The sequence below is a fragment of the Lissotriton vulgaris genome, chromosome 1_1, assembly GCF_964263255.1.
Source record: "Lissotriton vulgaris chromosome 1_1, aLisVul1.2, whole genome shotgun sequence".
Lineage (NCBI taxonomy): Eukaryota > Metazoa > Chordata > Amphibia > Caudata > Salamandridae > Lissotriton > Lissotriton vulgaris.
In genome coordinates this window covers 14,930,190-14,951,012 of record NC_141685.1, presented here as the reverse complement: position 1 = coordinate 14,951,012, position 20,823 = coordinate 14,930,190, and the positions used below count along the sequence as shown (strand labels likewise).

Sequence of the window (20,823 nt, the reverse complement as noted above, 5' to 3'; positions counted from 1 at the left end):
AGGAAAGGAAGCCACAGCCGCAGAGCATCACTGTATCTCCCATGTAGAAGAAGGAAAGGAAGCCACAGCCACAGAGCATCACTGCGTCCCCATGTAGAAGAAGGAAAGGAAGCCACAGCCACAGAGCATCACTGCGTCCCCATGTAGAAGAAGGAAAGGAAGCCACAGCCGCAGAGCATCACTGCGTCCCCTTGTAGAAGAACGAAAGGAAGCCACACACGCAGAGCATCACTGCGTCCCCATGTAGAAGAAGGAAAGGAAGCCACACCCTCAGAGCATCACTGTGTCCCCATGTAGAAGAAGGAAAGGAAGCCTCAGCCACAGAGCATCACTGCGTCCCAATGTAGAAGAAGGAAAGGAAGCCACAGCCGCAGAGCATCACTGCGTCCCCATGTAGAAGAAGGAAAGGAAGCCGCAGAGCATCACTGCGTCCCCATGCTGAAGAAGGAAAGGAAGCCACACCCGCAGAGCATCACTGCGTCTCCATGTAGAAGAACGAAAGGAAGCCACGCCCGCAGAGCATCACTGCGTCCCCATGTAGAAGAAGGAAAGGAAGCCACGCCCGCAGAGCATCACTGCGTCCCCATGTAGAAGAAGGAAAGGAAGCCTCAGCCACAGAGCATCACTGCGTCTCCTTGTAAAAGAAGGAAAGGAAGCCTCAGCCACAGAGCATCACTGCGTCAACATGTAGAAGAAGGAAAGGAAGCCTCAGCCACAGAGCATCACTGCGTCCCCATGTAGAAGAAGGAAAGGAAGCCTCAGCCACAGAGCATCACTGCGTCCCCATGTAGAAGAAGGAAAGGAAGCCACACCCGCAGAGCATCACTGCGTCCCCATGTAGAAGAAGGAAAGGAAGTCACACCCGCAGAGCATCACTGCGTCCCCATGTAGAAGAACGAAAGGAAGCCTCAGCCGCAGAGCATCACTGCGTCCCCATGTAGAAGAAGGAAAGGAAGCCACACCCGCAGAGCATCACTGCGTCCCCATGTAGAAGAACGAAAGGAAGCCTCAGCCGCAGAGCATCACTGCGTCCCCATGTAGAAGAAGGAAAGGAAGCCACACCGCAGAGCATCACTGCGTCCCCATGCTGAAGAAGGAAAGGAAGCCACAGCCGCAGAGCATCACTGCGTCCCCTTGTAGAAGAAGGAAAGGAAACCACACCACAGAGCATCACTGCGTCCCCTTGTAGAAGAAGGAAAGGAAGCCACACCGCAGAGCATCACTGTGTCCCCATGTAGAAGAAGGAAAGGAAGCCACAGAGCATCACTGCGTCCCCATGTACCAGAAGGAAAGGAAGCCACGCCCGCAGAGCATCATTGTGTCCCCATGTAGAAGAAGGAAAGGAAGCCACACCGCAGAGCATCATTGTGTCCCCATGTAGAAGAAGGAAAGGAAGCCACACCCGCAGAGCATCACTGTGTCCCCTAGTAGAAGAAGGAAAGGAAGCCACAGCCGCAGAACATCACTGTGTCCCCATGTAGAAGAACGAAAGGAAGCCTCAGCCACAGAGCATCACTGTGTCTCCCATGTAGAAGGACAGGAAGCCACAGCCGCAGAGCATCACTGCGTCCCCTTGTAGAAGAAGGAAAGGAAACCACACCACAGAGCATCACTGCGTCCCCTTGTAGAAGAAGGAAAGGAAGCCTCAGCCGCAGAGCATCACTGTGTCCCCATGTAGAAGAAGGAAAGGAAACCACACCACAGAGCATCACTGTGTCCCCATGTAGAAGAACAAAAGGAAGCCACACCCGCAGAGCATCACTGCGTCCCCATGTACCAGAAGGAAAGGAAGCCACACCCGCAGAGCATCACTGTGTCCCCATGTAAAAGAAGGAAAGGAAGCCACAGCCGCAGAGCATCACTGCGTCCCCATGTAGAAGAAGGAAAGGAAGCCACAGCCGCAGAGCATCACTGCGTCCCCATGTAGAAGAAGGAAAGGAAGCCTCAGCCGCAGAGCATCACTGCGTCCCCATGTAAAAGAAGGAAAGGAAGCCACACCCGCAGAGCATCACTGCGTCCCCATGCTGAAGAAGGAAAGGAAGCCACAGCCGCAGAGCATCACTGCGTCCCCTTGTAGAAGAAGGAAAGGAAACCACACCACAGAGCATCACTGCGTCCCCTTGTAGAAGAAGGAAAGGAAGCCACACCGCAGAGCATCACTGTGTCCCCATGTAGAAGAAGGAAAGGAAGCCACAGAGCATCACTGCGTCCCCATGTACCAGAAGGAAAGGAAGCCACAGCCGCAGAGCATCACTGTGTCCCCTAGTAGAAGAAGGAAAGGAAGCCACAGAGCATCACTGCGTCCCCATGTACCAGAAGGAAAGGAAGCCACAGCCGCAGAGCATCACTGTGTCCCCATGTAGAAGAACAAAAGGAAGCCACACCCGCAGAGCATCACTGTGTCCCCTAGTAGAAGAAGGAAAGGAAGCCACAGCCGCAGAGCATCACTGTGTCCCCATGTAGAAGAACGAAAGGAAGCCTCACCCGCAGAGCATCACTGTGTCTCCCATGTAGAAGAACGAAAGGAAGCCTCAGCCACAGAGCATCACTGTGTCTCCCATGTAGAAGGACAGGAAGCCACAGCCGCAGAGCATCACTGCGTCCCCTTGTAGAAGAAGGAAAGGAAACCACACCACAGAGCATCACTGCGTCCCCTTGTAGAAGAAGGAAAGGAAGCCTCAGCCGCAGAGCATCACTGTGTCCCCATGTAGAAGAAGGAAAGGAAGCCACACCGCAGATCATCACTGTGTCCCCATGTAGAAGAACAAAAGGAAGCCACACCCGCAGAGCATCACTGCGTCCCCATGTACCAGAAGGAAAGGAAGCCACAGCCGCAGAGCATCACTGCGTCCCCTTGTAGAAGAACGAAAGGAAGCCACACCACAGAGCATCACTGTGTCCCCATGCTGAAGAAGGAAAGGAAGCCTCAGCCACAGAGCATCACTGTGTCCCCATGTAGAAGAAGGAAAGGAAGCCACAGAGCATCACTGCGTCCCCATGTACCAGAAGGAAAGGAAGCCACGCCCGCAGAGCATCATTGTGTCCCCATGTAGAAGAAGGAAAGGAAGCCACACCGCAGAGCATCACTGTGTCTCCCATGTAGAAGAACGAAAGGAAGCCTCAGCCACAGAGCATCACTGTGTCCCCATGTAGAAGAAGGAAAGGAAGCCACAGAGCATCACTGCGTCCCCATGTACCAGAAGGAAAGGAAGCCACGCCCGCAGAGCATCATTGTGTCCCCATGTAGAAGAAGGAAAGGAAGCCACACCGCAGAGCATCATTGTGTCCCCATGTAGAAGAAGGAAAGGAAGCCACACCCGCAGAGCATCACTGTGTCCCCTAGTAGAAGAAGGAAAGGAAGCCACAGCCGCAGAGCATCACTGTGTCTCCCATGTAGAAGAACGAAAGGAAGCCTCAGCCACAGAGCATCACTGTGTCTCCCATGTAGAAGGACAGGAAGCCACAGCCGCAGAGCATCACTGCGTCCCCATGTAGAAGAACGAAAGGAAGCCTCAGCCACAGAGCATCACTGTGTCTCCCATGTAGAAGGACAGGAAGCCACAGCCGCAGAGCATCACTGCGTCCCCATGTAGAAGAAGGAAAGGAAGCCACACCCGCAGAGCATCACTGCGTCCCCATGTAGAAGAAGGAAAGGAAGCCACATTTGCAGAGCATCACTGCGTCCCCTTGTAGAAGAAGGAAAGGAAGCCACACCCGCAGAGCATCACTGTGTCTCCCTTGTAGAAGAAGGAGCTCTGTCTCAAGTGCCTTCTTATCCAATATCGGAGCAATTTCTTAAACTAGCTGGTTGCTTGTGAAATACTGCTGTTGTTTCCTGCTGCCTTGTCCAGAAATGCATTCCAATCACAGCTTTACAGTTTCCATTTTTCCTCTTTTAGCTGCCGAGATCAGCCCTCCATAACTTCAGCTGACATATGGGTTGGGAGTGGGAGCTCATTTTGCTCTGGTATCGTCCTGTTATTTATTGGCAAGTGGTTGAACTGGTGACTTTGTTCATCAGCTTTGCACTGTCTGCAGGATATCTGTCTGGAAGAACAAAGGTGTGCTCTAGCCTCAAACCTCTTGCGTTCTGTTGACGAAGCGGCGCATGCCATGTTTAATCCCAATATCTAATCCTGAAATGTTAGTCCTTAAAGGAGGAAGGTGCCCAGTACTTTTCATCGAGGCCACTCTGGCTACTTGACCATCCCTTCCTCACTGTTCTTTCAGCTAGGTTTGTGGAATGTAGATACCACATACACATGTACATATTTATTTAAAAAGTGGTCAGAAAAAATGGGGAATAGCTAAAACAGCTAAAAGAAGCTATAAAAGTATAAACCCATTACCCATACTGGATTAGTGTTTCTTTCCAGTAATTATGTGATTATAATTTACTAGACATTTGTTTCTGTTGGGAAGGGATTCCAAAATGTTCCAAAATGAGTTTTTATTTGCTGAAACTTGTATAGTCTTGTGTTCTGTTTTAAGCAAGTTTTGGATTTCTCAAGTTGCCGCTGACTGGCTGAAGGCGTAAATCTGGACTTCGAGTTGCTTCAAAGTGGGGGAGTCACGTCTTCTTCTGGTATCTTTTGAAACTGTGAACACTTGGAAACGCTAGTCGTTGTGACAGAAATATGCGGTCTGTGTTGTGCTAGATTCAACTCTGTGCTCTGATGCTTGCTCTTCCAGGCCCCGCTGACGTTCTGTGATGTCGCCGCTTGTTTCTCTGACGAGGAGTGGGAGCTGCTCCAGTGCTGGCAGAAGGAGCTGTACAGGAAGGTCATGAAGGAAATCCAGCTGGCCTTCAGCTCTCTGGGTAAGATGACCCTGGCACGCTTAGGGTACCAGTATGTACTGTACGAAGAGCCCTGCTCAAGATGTGCGGACATTTCTGTGTTTTTTATAAGAATAGATTACTTTATACTCCCTCATCATTCTGTTTCATGGTTTCATCGTGTATCATGTTTAGATGAGGCAAATCAGGCTGCATCCATGTTAGAATTTAAGGATGCCCAGTTACTAAGATTTAAACCTTCAGTATAGTCTATTCGGCGAATAGACTACACTGAAGGTTTACATTTTTCTCGACGTGACGGGAGGAGATGAGTTCAAAAGACTCAACGGCTCCCTGACGAAGAGCAATTAAATCTCCAAATGCATTGGAGCATGGAATATGGAGCGCTCTGAAAATTAATGATGGTTCAAAAATATGGAAGATGATAAGATGAAAAGAGAAAGAAAAGTCACATGCAAATGAAAAGAGTTCATTAAAAGCCCACAAGTGAAACAATTCAACCAAGGTTCTATAATCATTTATACCGTCAAAAGAGGACTGATGGAGAGTGCACACTGCGGGATGCAACCAAAATGCTTTGGAAGCACAATTTAAAGAGAAATAAGGCACACTTTCTGCGATACCGACTGGAGATTGTATTGTATTGTATTGTATGGCACATTTATAGAGCGCAACTGTCACCCCACGGGTATCCTGGCGCTGTGATCCTCAATGGCCTGAGCACAATATTATAGTGGCAGCTGTAATTACAATGTCCTTGGGAAAAGATGAGTTTTTAGTCCCTTTTTAAAAGAGGATAAGTCACCCATGCTTCTAAGAGACAATGGCAGCGCGTTCCACAGCCTTGATGCCGTATATCTGAAAGAACGACCACCCATTCGCATCCTCTGGATCTTGGGAACTACCACCAGGTAGGCTGAGGCAGAACGAAGGGATCTAGTAGGGGTGTACCAGGAAAACAGCTCCTGCAGGGAGATTGGCCCCTGACCGTGGAGGGCCCGAAAGACCAAGCAAAGGGCTTTAAAGCTGACACGTTGGGAGACAGGCAGCCAATGAAGATCCGTATGTGCTGCCAAGGAAGAATCAGAGCGCCGACGAGAGAGTGCCAGCTTGGCGGCAGAATTCTGCACCCGCTGCAGTTTGCCCAACCAGGTTATGGGTGCCCCCAGAAGTAGTGCGTTGCAGTAGTCAAGTCTGCTTAAGATGATACTACGCACTACTTCTGGTCTGGCATGGGCCGGGAGCAGGGGAAGAATCTTCCGCAAGGTGCGGAGCAACAGCATGCAGGTGGACATCGTTTTATTCACAAAGCCATCCAGGTGGAGATTGGGTTCGAGCATCACCCCTAGATTCCGAACGGAGTCTGCCGCCGCTACCGTGCCCTGAAAAGAGGGTGGCCAGAAATCCTGTGGTAAAGGCCGGTAGATATGGTCCATCGAACAATGCAACACCTCGGTCTTAGGGCTGTTGAACTGTAAGGAGTTGATGCTCAACCATTCCGCCGTGTGGGTCATACAATGGTGGAAGGTCTCCTGTGACACCGCATTCTTACCTTCAAAGGAGAAGATAAGCTGGGTGTCGTCGGCGTAATTGGTGACCGCAATGCCGAAAGATTTAATTAACTTGACCAAGGGGCGGAGGTAAAGATTGAATAGGATGGGACTGATGGCCGATCCCTGAGGCACGCCCTGTTCTACCCTTTTGATGTTGGATTTAAAGGGTGGCAAGGCGACCACCTGGTGTCTGTCACCAAGGTAGGGGATCAGCCAGTCCAGGGCCAAGCCCAACACCCCAGCCTCCTCCAGCCTCCTGACCAAGATGGCATGGCTGACCGTGTCGAACGCTGCAGACAAGTCGAGCAGCACTAAAAAGGCTGCTCGACCTTGGTCGACGCCCGAACGAAGGTCGTCCAAAAAGGTCATCTGTGCCGACTCTGTCCCATGGGCTGGTCTGAAGCCAAACTGCGCCACGTCCGGGCAAGCATTGGTCTCTAGGAAATTGGACAGATGTTTTGTGGCCAGTTTCTCCAAGATTTTAATCGGGAAGGGGAGCAATGAGATGGGCCTATAATTTGCTGGACACATAGGGTCCAGCGTTTATATATACATGTTGGAGCTCTAACACCGCACAAGTAAACACACATAAAACAGCTATAACCTTAGCAGCTAGTCATATCGCTCTCCAGTTAACCTCCATGAATGGAATTCAAGAACCTCAAGCAGATGCTGGAGGGGTTGCGACTCAGCAGGGACCTTGATTTATTTGCTACGAACTTGCACAAAAACTCAGATCTGGTGGGGAGAAGTTCTCAACACAACGGAAAAACTCTTTCAAGACAAAACTACCAGACTTTCCACATACATGATTCTTGGCCTACTGAAAAAAAATACTTTCCTCTTACAGTCCCACAGGGGTAAGCAAATCTTGCTGGCACTACTAGCAGCGGATAAGATGGCGATAGCACTGTAGGGGAGAAGAAAATGCCCTAAACGCAGGATTGGCTGCATAGGCTAAAAAGAGCACTCACTCTCTCTTATGCCACTGTGTGCTTGTACCGTGTCTGGCAACGCTTCCTAGACTGTCGCTAGTGTTCAGTTCAGGTCAAGTAACTTTATTGCGGCCACGAGGGCAATAAAAGTACCCACAAAATTAAAATAAAGAATACTTAATAGAAACATAGTTAAACAATGTACAAACAATTGCTAACTTAAAAAACAGATAAAAAAACTAAAACAGTAATTTACAAAACGTACATATAGATAAAACAGCAAAATGGCAGCTAGTAAATAATACAAACAGTTTAAGACAACTACAGGGAGGGAAAGCACACTCCTTCTGATCACCCACATAGAACACAGAAATGTGGCAACAGCCGGACGGCAGTCTGCCCTGAGAATGCGAAGTGCAGCAGAGTTTTCGGGTTCACTTAGCAGCCTGCATATGGGAACTAGCCAGGTCCTACTGGTGGAGGCATAGGCTGGACACAAAAAATGTGCACAACATTCTCCTCTGCAGAATTACGGGCCAGTCACAGAGTCCCCCCCCCCCCCCACCCAAACTCGTATGTTAGTGCTTACAAATACTGAAAACAGTAGCCACACAAAGTCCCAGTTAAGGCAGAAAAGTCCCAGGTCTCTTTGAATATAGAAATAAGCTAATGACGCTCAATAACAATACACAAACTGTCCCTTTCACAAGGAATCAACATTTCCCTTGGGTATAATATATTGGATTTTTATTTATACCAACTCCTAAAATGACTTTTTGACTCGATACCAATTCGCTGTTTCGAAGGGCCGTGCTGTAATGGTCCCTCCCAAATAGTGATCCCATACAAGATGTATCAATGTTTTGCAACGAACATTCATTGCAAATCAATGAAACATGACAGACTCCTGAGGTTGGATGGGAGTGTATTCTCAAAAGGGACGTAGGCCCCTTGGAACCTTTTCTTGTTTATGATTGTAAAATAACAGTTTGTTTGGTTGAAGGGCAGTGGTCCACGAGATGACTAAAAACTCTCGAACATATTTAGCTCACATAAAAAAACGTCTTTTTTTAAACACTGCGGTTCCAAAGGTGATCACAGACATGGTCGTGTGCTGACCCTGCCAGTCCTCCATCCCTGTGATGGCTACCATCGGAGTGAGTCGCAATTTTTAGTCTATTCATTAATAAACGTTCTAGATTCAGAATGCGACCCACTCCGAATTGGAATTTAGTGAACTGACCTAGTCATATATTGGTCGGTTCACTGCATTCTTTACTGGTCTCAACTCTTGCGATTAGCAGGCCAGGCCCTTCAGTCAGCTGCTTCCCTCTAGCATCTGAAGTTAGAGGTTCGCGCCCACCAAGAAATGACTGCAGCTCCGGTGAGATGGCAGATGCACTATGGAGTCAGATTATTAATGCTGCCAGGCTTGGCCGGTAGCATCGATAACGTGGAGGCTGGCACAGGAAGTACAGTTTAGGGCCTGCACTTTCTTCCCTCCCATTTATCACTGGTACTTTTTTTTTCATTCTACTTTGTCTACTTCCGAGTTCCTTCATAGCAATGCTTCTGGTGTATTTTGCCGCTTCACAAAAGCTTGAATTAATAATATTTTTATTTTCATTGCAGGCCCCCTGATTGCCAATTCTGTTTTTTCATTAAGACCAAAGGAAAAAGAAGACTTGTGCTCTAAAGATCTTGAAGATGTAGAGAAAATCATCAATGTTGACCTGTCCACAAGTGAGTAGGAAAGAAAGAAACTTTTTTCGATGGGATGTGATGGAGGGTAGGGATCTTAATGACAAGGAGTGGCGTAAAGTATTGCGATATCCTGGGCAAACCTCCCGGAACACCCGACTGAAATATAGACAATTTAATTATACCCATATGACCTACATGACACTGCATCGGCTCAATGTGACATATGTAGGGGAAGTAAGACCATTCCCCAGGTGTATGCATCCTGACGCCGACTTTGTCCATATGACTTGGGTGGGATTGCCAGAGGTTGCGCCCTTACTGGGAGGCGGTTCTGGTTAAGATCGAAGGCGTGCTTGGTAGAGAGTTGGCCTTAACAATTCAGACACGCCTGTTAGGTCTCTTCCCCAGACCGCCTAAACGCAAAGTCGGGAATTGTTTGATTGATGCTTAGCTGAACGCAGGAACGCATTAGAGTGGAAATCTGTGAGAGGACCGCAGATCTCGGCTTGGGATAGGGATGTCATAGAGTCGTTGGTACCGGAGGGCAGAGCATTGATGAGGGAGGAAGCTAGAGGCGTGAGGAAGCTCCCGATGGCCCAACAGTGGTGGGAGGTAGCAGCTGCATGGGAGAGGCTGGCGGAGTCGGGCAGTGACGAGGGAGGATCGATGGGTTGCCAGACCTAAATGGTGGGACCCAAACGCTTGAGCCAGGACAGTCGGGAGCTGCTGCGGTGTGATGTTTAGTGAGGGATTGGGTGGACCTAGATCGCGCTCATATTTGGTCAGATCTACGGAGGTCGGAGAGCACCGATAAGAGGGGGGTGGACGGGTGATCCCTCGCATCAGCCAAGTTTGCTTCTGTTGGTGGGTTGGGATAGTCCCAGCTCTGCTAGTTGTTTGCATATTGCTGTGACCACACCATCCCTCTGCACCAGTTAGCCCTTGTTGGGTTATTCTTTGTTTTAATTTTTTCTGGCAAGTTAGGATCCAAATCACGAACGGGCATGTACAAGATAGATGGATGTTGAACAACTCTTCATAACATACTAGCAGCCCGCCCCGGCGTTGCCCGGGGGCTGGGGGCTGCATTTTGAGCATTTGTTTAGTCCCGGCCGGGTTCCCCGCACCCCCGCCCACCCCGACATTGCCTATACCGCTGCCCGCCCGCCTGCCTCCCGCATAGATATACACCACTCATTTTGCCAGTGCAAGTCTTTTAATGAGCTTAAGGGTCACTAATCCTCTGACTCTACTCTGACATGCCATTTTAGTAAAGGCCATTATTGTGAACAGACGTTAGAAAACCACTCGTTCAAGCTTTTCTTTTCCTTAAAAATGTCAGATGATGCAGTAAGTGGTTGTGTAATCAGGCAGACGTCTATCGGTGAACATAGGAAAGTCTTAGATCCTCAGTCACACACTTCTGAGCTTGGCAGTAGACAAAAATATGCCTCTTTTACTTACATACGTTTATCCTGGCAGTGGAACTGACTCATACTGTTAACCCAGTATGTGGTCTACTGTGAAAAGTCTTGTCGGGCCTCCCGCCCGCCTCCCGCCTCCCGCCTCCCGCCTCCCGCCTCTGCCTTACCTCAGCCGCGCTCTGGACTTAGCCCCCACTCCCGGGCCCCCGCCCGCCCCGACATTGCCCGGACCGCCTCCCGCCTTACCTGAGCCGCCGCGCCACTCCTCGCCGCACGTCACTCCTCGCCGCACGTCGCCGCTCGTCACCGCTCCTCCCCGCCTGTCGTCATCACGCAAGTGTAGGTCGCGGTCAACGCTACGTCGCGGCCGGCGCTTGTTTTAGGGGACTACTTTGTTTACAAATTTTAATTTTTTAATTTACGTTTTTTTTAAAGTTAATGTCGCCTATGTCCATCTACACACCCTGAGGATTACAACAATGTATTGGGTGTGCGGATTGGCGCTGTGGTTCCCGTGTTTACCTTGCCAAAAGGTTTCTGTTCTCTTTTTATACTAGTAGCATAGATGAGCTTGGGGCCCCCAACGTCCCCCTCCAGCTGCATTCCCATGGCAGTGGGACCGCCATGAAAAGCCAGTCAGAAAGGGTGCCTGCCCAGGCACCGCCCTCATAGTAGGGATGGGAGTCCCACCGGCACCCTGATGGGTTCCTTCAGCCTGTCGGAGGAGGTGGTCTTTCCCCCTGACATCATCGCTCTGACCGCCGGTAGTGTAATCCATCGGTCGGACCAATGGCCTGGATGTTGGGCAGAGCCCCACCCATGGTTTGTTTGTGGTGGTCTGCCCTACATCAAAATGAGGCTCATTATGTCACTGACCCGTCTGCCCTATGCCCTCTCAAAAGGGCCCCACAGTTTGCTATATTAGTCTCTATTCTTCAGCTGAGAATTTTCGAAAACAAACAGGTTTTAGTCAGTCAGTCAGTCAAAAAACTTTATTTCGGCTATGCAGCCATAAAAGTGCATGATTATAACAATACATAAATGACAAATTTCATATGACCGACAATGGGGTATTAAAACGAGAGCGCTAAAAACACAAAGCCTTAAGCAATGTGCTACAGTTTTATAACATATTTTCTCTCCCCACTACTACTCCAAACCTTGGTTAACCATCCTGTGCTAACCTAGCTGTTGCTAGATTATTTTATAAGAAGTGCTTTAAGGATCATCTAAAATAATTGGAATATAAATAAGAAATGTTCTTTTAAAAAAATAATTGAAAAGAAAAACATTAAAATCGATTAACAGAAAAAACAGCGATATCAAAACGATTTCCCTACTCCAAGATATCTGCAGATACAGATCACTGGCAGTTAATAGGAAGACACTATGAAATGTTACCCAGCTCTTTACCCGTTGTAATGCCTCTGCGTAGGCACCACAGTGCAATTTCGAGATTGTGACTACGAATAATGGGTGTGTCTCATATTTCAGTGGCCTTAAAACCTCGATGTAGTTTCTAAGCCCCAGGTTTCTACATAGTTGGATGACCCACTTAGACCTTCTCTAAGCAGGACAGAAGAGTGTGACATGGAGTTCTGTTTCTTCTGCCTGAGTGCACCCAGGGCAATCTAGTTTGATGTCTCCTTTCCATTTATTTGTGAATGCACGAAGTGGGAGTGTCCCGTGTCTAAATTGGAAATACAATTCTTTGCCATGAAGGGTTGGATACTATCAAGGGCCATCTCCAACTTGTCCTGCTGCTTGACATCCAAGAACCTGGAGGTCAGACAGCAAGAATTCATACTCTGGGACAGGTGGGCTAATTTGAATTCTTAAAGGCAAGGGTTAGGGATTTTTTAGAGTCAGAAGGGCAGTTCTCTTCTGGTGTTAGCCACACATTTGCCCTTCCCATTGCGTAACATGTGCTCCTAATATAGGACAACCAAGGTAAATTCCCAGCTCCCAGTATGGACACAACATCCTTCAACTCCTCCCTATATGTTTCTAACTCGGGCGCTCTCCGTAGGCGACGCCAGAATAGAAGTGGGCGAGAGGCAATTAAGTGGGTAATGGGGCCAATGCCCAGATCCATCCTTAATGGGGTTAAGAGAGTCCTTTTGGGAAGTCCCATCATCTTCCTGATGAAAGTGTTCTCTGTTACAGATAAAATATTGTTGGATGAACAATGTCCCTAAAGTTCGGCTCCATAGGTTGAAGCTCCCCATGCTTGGGTCTTATACAGTTCAGCTGGAGGGCCCACCACCTTTTGGATGCAATTTTTATGTACTTTTAAAATGCCCCCTATAAACTGAGTTATTTAAGGTTGGCTTTCTTTATTTGGGTCCCCCAACCCATCTTGTCATTCAGTGTGAGGCCCAGATAATCAAAAATGGACACCCTCTCTAAAGGCCCACCTTCCATTTGGGGGTGAGGGCAGTTTCTAGTGTTGGCATGGAAGACCATATATTTTGTTTTCTGGAGCTTTATCTCCAAATCCCTTCCTACAAATTTGGTTGAACTCTTCCAATACCCGCTGCATACCCATAGGTGATTTGGAAAGGAGCAGAGTATCGTCCGCAAACATTAGAGCGGGTATTTTGCGGTTCGCTAACCTCGATGAATCTATGTCCTTCACTGCCAGGAGAATTTCAATTAGACCATTTAGAAAGAGGGAGAACCGAGTCAGCGCTAGGACACATCCCTGTCTCGCCCCTGTCTCTACAGGGAAGGGAGCTGTCAATTCCCCGTTCTTACCATGTCTTATCCTCGCATAAGTACCATCGTGTAGGCGCTTCAGCTGTTGGCAAAGGTATACAGGTACTCCCATATCAAGGAGTAGACCCCATAGCTTATCGCGGTTCACCATATCAAATACGGGTTTGAGATCCACGAAGGTTAGGTAAAGACTGCCACCCTCCAAGATTACAGATTTCCAGTGAATCAATTGCAATCTGAAAATCTGGTCGATGGCCGAAGTTTTTGACCTAGAACCAGCTTGTAAAGGAGTTAGGATGTCCACCTCATCCATCCATGATTGCAATCGGCCTAGAAGAACCCGGGCAACTATCTTTTGGTCAACATGAATGAGGCTTATTGGCCGATAATTTTCCAGGTTGAGAGGGGAGCCTTTTTTAGGTCTCGTAGCGATACAGCGCGTAAGCGCTGTACTCGCCGAGATCTATTGTTACGGAGTCTGCTTCCCAGGAGACAGCACCTGGCCGCGCGCATCTCGCAAAAGGAGGTCGGCGCAGGCCACGCGCACGCGAACGCGCTCGCCGTGTCTGTCTCCTGGGAAGCGCATACATACACAGGCACACTTCCCCCTGCACGCATGCGCACACACAGACACACACACGAGCGCACATACACGCACGCACACATACAGAGACCCCCGTCACGCACACACACACACACACACACGCTCCCCCGTCGCACGCACACACACACACGCTCGCACACACAAGCGTACCGCCCCCCGTTCCACTTACCGCCAGTCCGGTGTTCTGTAGGGTCCGCGGGGCTCGAGCATGGGAGTCCCGCGTCAAGGTGAATTAGTCCGCCTTCCAGCGCGTGGAAGATCCGAGGCCGGGGCCAATGGACTCCGAGAACGAGGCTGACGTCACAGCACCCCTCCCCGCCCCCTCCTCCGCCGCCGCCGCCGGACGACGCAGACTGCCATTTGACCCGTGAAACCCCTTGCGCTGTTCCTGGTAACTCGTAATGGTTTGTTTATTTATTTATTTATTTGTTTATGCAATTTTATATAGCGCTGACTTTACCCGAAGGCGTCAGAGCGCTAACGCGAGCTGTCTCGAGCTTGAAACGTATTGATGCATAAATGGGTAGTTTCGTCCCCTGGTAATGTAAACCCGCATGCCCTCTCCAAAAAACCCAAAAGGTTATTCGAAAAAAAGAAAAACCCAGCTGCAGTGTTTCTTGCAGATTAATATGCAGAATCTGCCCTTGAGAGATTGTGCTCTGGTTCACTTCCCAGAGCTGCAATTCATATTAGAAATGAATGGCCGGGTGTTTCTGGCTCACCGTGCATAGGAGTCACAATAAAATACTGCGTAGGCGGACAAGAGCTGCAAGTACAGAGATGTTTACCTGGTGACATTGCAGAATTTGCAAAGAATTTCTGCAATATCTTTAAGCGTTGACCTTAAAGCATGGGCGTATACAGAGAATTTACAAACTTTGATTTAATATAAAACTGTGGTCAATCGTTTAAACACGATTTACACATTTTTGGTGAATGTAGCCGATGTATGGGAAATACACCAGTGTAAAAGATAGGGTAGCCCCACTCCTTCAAAGGTTCAACTAGGAAGTCTCTCTGAGACACCGACAGTAGCTCGAAACTGTCATTAAAACGGAGGGGGGGTTTGGTGGGGTTACCATATCTCTGAATTTCTGAACAGTTTCGCAGTGGATGGCGAGACACCATGAGGCCATTGAACCTATTTTGGGAGGGGACTACAACACTTATTTCGGATACTGTAGCAAGGCAGTTCATGTGGTGGACAAATATCAAACTTTAAATTGCATTTTTTGTCTGCCAATCCTGCTTATAAATTAAATCTGTCCACACTGCACCGGGTGCAAAAGATTCTATTTTAATAAACGTTTAGCAACTTCTATGGTGGGGTGACTATCAGTCAATACCACACATGTCTATTCCAACCGGGGCCCCCCTCTCTCCTCTTGTCCCTGCTCCTCGCTCTGTCTCTGCCTCTCCACCCGTGGGCTCCTCTGTGTGTCTCACTACCTCGGGCGCCCCCTGTCTCGCGGTCTTATTTACCATCTGTGCCTCTAGCTAAAGCACCCTGCAAACACACCAACACAAATAACATAACGTAAAACCTAACATAACATGCGTATTTGTTAAGCACACGTTCACCCTTGGTATCTTGGCGCTGATAACAGATGTTTATGGTTACCCAACTCAATGAGACTCATTTTATCGTCCTCGGAAGGATGAATTGCTCAGAAGCAACAGCTAACCATTACAGCTAACCATTCACAAACAATGTTTATATACCAATTGCAAATTAAAAAAAAATTAATGCAAAGCATTGTCATTTACAATGCCAGTAACTCAAACTTTAATGCTGCGAGACCTATTGCATTGTAAATGCTTGTTGTAAATAGTAATGATTTCTGCGCCTGCCCAAGTTGGTGGAGGTGCCATACCTTGAAGGATGGCGTTAAATAAGACCCGTAGGTAAGTGCCCATACTATTTGTTCATTCCTAAACAGATCACCAGGAATTCTGTCCAACCCTGGTGCCTTATTTGGTAACAGTTTTGCCAGTGCCAGAAGAACCTCTGCCAATGTGCAGAGAGGTGGAGCAGTGTTTAGGGGAATTGGCTCAATAACAGATACCCTTGCAACTACGTCTCCACCTAAAGGCCTTGAATATAAAAGTTTGAAAATGGGATCTCCAAGCTTCTTCCCCTAGATTGGGTTTGATTGCTGAGTTGCCTTCGGATTTACCAGTTTTTACTCGGTTCCAAAAGCCTCTCATTTCTCTATCGTCTAAAGCTTTCTTAATTGCTTCCCATTTCTCAGTCTCCCACTCTGCTTTGGCTTCAGCTAGGGTTTTTTTTATAGTGTTCCCTAGTTTCTTTGATACATAGGTTGTCCTTATCCTTAATACCTGATAACAAAGCACATTTTGCTTCCGTACATGCTTTGTTGTACCAGGGATGTTTCAGTTTGGGGTCAGACTTATTATTATTTTTCCCATTGTAGAAAAACTCCACCAAGTTTGAAAACAAATCCTGGCGATTCTCACCTAACGCTAGCAATGATTCATGGCCTCGGCTATTTCCTGAGACATCAAATGCGTTTTCTAGAAACGGTATAATTTGTTGGTAGAGGGAGGACATTTTTTCTTGTGATTGTGCAAATGATCGCCATTGTATTCTCCTGCCTCCTTCAGTTTTGGGATAGAATGTGATACCATTCCCGGGTCAACCTTGGGCTGGGAGCAATGGGTTGTGATCGCTCTCACATCGAGGCTGGACCGCGACGTCCAGAATTCTATGCCATAACTCAACCTCTACTAGAATATAGTCTATTATGGATGCCTGTCCCTGTTTATTAAAAGTGGGATTACCCGGACTGTCAGAGGGAAAGCGGCCATTACACGCCCTAAGCAGATGACTGAATGTAAATTAATTCATTTGAAGAACGAGGGGGGACCACCCCCTTATTGGGTAGATATTACATTCTGGTATTTCCCAGACCGAGTCTTCCTCGCTAGTAATGGTCGTAGTTAAGCCGTTAAGAGGTTCGAAGTGACAATTAAAGTCCCCTCCAATAATTACGTGTATAGACTCGGGTAGAGTGGGAAGGAAGGAAGCCAAGGAAGGAAGCCAAGCACTCTAAAGTCTGTGAGGTTTGTCCCCGGCCTGACTGGGCGAGAATAAATATTAATAATAGCCATCTTTAGAGAGTTATCAAAGGAAAGGAGAATGGACAAGATATCCAGGGAGGAGGTGTCTACCATCTTGATTGTACAACTCAACTGTATACCTGCCCAGATGCAAAGATCACCGGAGGGTCTCCCCCTGGGCCCCTGAACAGCTGGCGTGCAGTATGCACCGTATCCTACTCTAGTCAATGCTACCGTTGACCATGTTTCCTGGAACAAACATAGCTCATGGGTATCTATACAGTCTCCCCAATCTGGAAGATCCATTTTAGAGGAGAGACATGCTATGTTCCAGGATAAAATCTTAGTGTTTTGTGGTTCTTCTGCTGTCCCAGTCTTCCTGTGCGTAGGGCCTGTGTGGTAAGGTGGTAATCCCCTGGTATTATAGCAGGAGCGCCACAGATTCTAACTACAAATGTAGCCTCATCGTTTTTTCTTAAGAGGTTGTTCTGGGAGCACCAGGCTTTCACAATTTTGGGGCTTAACGAGCTGGTTATTCATAGGTTCCTGGTGATTAGCATAAGGGTTTAGTCAATCAACCCGGTCTAGGGGGCTAAAACTATTGCTGACAGGGATGTTAAACGGCAAGATGGTTTCAGGACACCAACATGGGTTTACTAGATTCTGGTCTCATTTCCCACTTTTTGTACACACTTTCCATTCTCTCTATCAAAGGGCTGGGAGGATAAAAATAGCCTAGGTGGAGTGTGTGAATACCACTTGTCTTTGTGGGCGGTCTCCATTCGAGAATGTGTTGTACCACCCTGCTGTCCCTCAAGTTAATCAAAACACTGTCACCCGGGATTTCTTTCTGCCTGTGTCCCAACCAGCTAACCCTGCGTGCAAATAAAATGTCACTGTGGATTCGGTTGGGGAGAGGTCTACGCTTGTTTAACCAAAAGATAGTTTTGTTTTTTAAATCAGGATACGACTCCCCGCGACCTATCTCCAGCTTTGGGACTCCAGCTGGTATGACCACATATGGAGAAGAAACTGGGGGCAAATCTATACATGGCAAAGTGGAATTTTTTTCCCTTAGTTTCGATTGGTGTGTAGCCCTATTATCTCCTTTATGATTACTAGGTAAAAAGCGTTCCGCTAACGGGCCAGGTATGGTTGCCATGTCCCTAGAGCCATAAGCATTGTCTGCAGCGTGGTTCACCCTATGTTAGGGAGTGGCTGGGGCCTGGATTTGTTGGGTTAAGGGGATAGTTCTAAGGCTTTCATTTGTGCTGTGGTTTTTGCCTTTCAGGGACAGGTAGCACAGTAAGGGCAGGTGGAGTCACTTGATTTTGTTGGGGGCAGTAGTCTGGGCCAAAGAATTAACGGATTCAGTGATTGGCAAAATTGCATTAATTTTACTCCCCCCAAGAATCTACTAATGATGTCAACTTTACAATCCGCCTCGTTGCAAATTCTAGCTCAGATTTTATGAGGTGTTCAAAGTAGGTTTTAAACTCTTTTACCAGGTATGTTGCCCATATCGGTGGCTCCCTTGATCCTGAGCTATTTTTCACCAGCTACATGTCCCGCGGGTCGATGATTTATCACCACCTCAGGGTTATGGTTCACATGTTTCCCTCCCTTATCATCTTTTTGTTTCCGGAGTGCTCCTTTCCTTTTTGCCCCCCCCCGTCATAAGTTTACTAGAATTTTCGAGAACTACACTTTCTTGTTTAGGGAGGGAATCTGGAGTGGTCAGGAGATCAGGTGTTTGGAAAGAAGGGAGTGCTCCTGGCTACAAAGTGTGTGGGGTTCTTGGAATCGTTGGTGTTCTAGAGAGGCGTCTCTCAGTGCATGCTATTGCCTGTTGTAGCTTTTTACGAATGGCTGTGGGTTTGGCAGCGGGGTTAGCACAGGGGTATTTTGCCTCGTAGTTGACCTTGTAGGCGGTGGAGTGCTCTTCCCCATACTTATTTAATAAGTAGGCCTCCTCAATCTTATACACAATTATCTAGAACTATTCGGTTAAATAGAGCGAGCTTATTCCCCACTAGACTTCGAGTGCCTCAGTCCTTTGACTTCAATCTTTAGTGCCCCCGCAAGGTCACCCAGGTTAAACAGCACACTGCAGTAACTGATGTGCAATCTTTGGACAATGTCACTCACGTACACCCAGATAACACGGGGGTGGCCCAGCCCAGCCTCGTTCAGTCTCGGACGGGCTCAGACGGGCCCACCCTTGGCACAGGCTTCGACCGGGCGTGTCCCGCCCCGCAGAGGGAGAGGCTGCTCTTTGTAGAGCGGTCGAGACTCCTCCCCCCTCTCACCTGCAACACCTGTGTGGGGAGGGTGCTGGTCTTCCACACGGTGCACCCTGGGACTTGTGGTCCCACCAGGGTGGATGACGGTCCGGGTTAATGCGGTGGGGAAAGTTCTAAAAATATGCAGCGTCCTGGGCTTATGCTCCTGCCAGGATTAAGGAATGCAAGCAGCAAGGGCTTCGTGGCACCGGGATCTCTTCTCAACCAACAGGTTTTTACTTCTGTTTTTTTTTAACAGGCCCTGGTTCTTTTTTCCTAGGAGATTTGCCCTGCACGCTTCTTTCCTCATGTGTTGTTCCCGGGTTTCCTGTTACACCACAGTGTACTTTATTTAAAAAAATGTCAGTCGGGGACCAAGATCTTAAAAGCTGACTGTTGCTTATTAAAACCCAGAGTTTGGGGCCAGATCACACTGCGTACATGATCTTTGCAAGTAGATCAAGCCATAATGAACTTTATTAATGGACAAACATTACTGAAGTCGAAGTTCCAAACCTTTACCACATTTAGAAGATAAACAAACTTCTACTCTCTGGCCGAGATAGAATGATCTGTATGTTTTAGTTATGATACCAGAATACTGTTGAACCAATGGAGCATGGGGAGAGGGCGGTCGACCTCACATCTGATGAATCGGGTTCGAGTCTCGGCAAGGACGCGCATCATCCTGTAATTCTAGGCAAATCACTTAATATCATCGTGCCTAACAAAAATAAATGTGTCCTTATGTAACGCAACTGATGCTTGTGTAAAGCGCTCTGATTCCCAATACCTTCGGGCCAAGTTTGCGCTACATAAAACTCCGTAGAATGAATAAATAAATAAAATAAATAAAAATGGAGCAATAATTCCAAAAAACAATATTTAAAACACAATATTTCTGTCAACAATACTCTGACATACAACCATTATTTCAGGATAGACTGTCCTGACTGGAGAATGACTCTTGCAGCAAGTGTTGACCACTTCCGTAACTGGCCTACAGAAAGCAACCCTGAGTTGTCCATAAAATCTCACACCACAGCTCTCCCCAAGGTTACATTTCTGTCTTTAATTTGCTGCATAAGCCTGCTGACATTCAATGATAACATTCAGGTTTCAGTTACTAGTATCAATCACTGGCACAGCATACATTTAGTAACTCACTTTCACAGACACAAATTCTTGCAGTTTGCACCTTGATGCACTGAGAATCTCTGGAAACTAATAATATACATTAGATTAGCAATAGCACTTCCCTGGCCTCAATATCATCGACTGACATGGTATTTTAGATTGTGTGACATTCAGTACATGAACATTCCTTGTGTCAGTTCCATTTAGCAAGCCGAGACAGGGTAATTCACCTCAGCCTTGACCTAACACCTCCTGGACTGTCAGTTTGTGTTCTCCTTCCAGAGTTCTGGCACTATTTTATTTTTCCTGTGTAACACAAATTGAGTCTTGGGCTTGTTGAAGATATTACTGACCGGGCAACCAGTATCGCCGTCGACTCTCATGATGGGTCTTCCTCTCGGCTGCTGCAGACTCTTTCTTTGAAATGCTTAGATGTCTCTGGTGCAGTAAGGATTCAGGCTTAGTGATTGTTCCACATGCTCCGAAGGGCACTTTATTCCTCAAGTCAACGCCGTCTCCGCGTCCTGTTTCAACATCCTGCGCATGCTACGGAAGATCTTCCGGTGGATCCCCACCGAGACCAGGAA

The 20,823-nt window shown here is 47.8% G+C and overlaps 1 protein-coding gene across 1 annotated transcript in view; it reads left to right on the top strand.

Annotated features, from left to right (window-relative positions):
* Positions 1–20,823, top strand: part of LOC147736968 (uncharacterized) — a 108,532-nt gene that overhangs the window by 17,887 nt on the left and 69,822 nt on the right. Inside the window, exons 2-3 of the mRNA XM_086954193.1 lie at positions 4,693–4,819; positions 8,919–9,029. Of these exons, the coding sequence (XP_086810319.1) occupies positions 4,693–4,819; positions 8,919–9,029 (238 nt within the window). The remainder of the gene's footprint in view (positions 1–4,692; positions 4,820–8,918; positions 9,030–20,823) is intronic.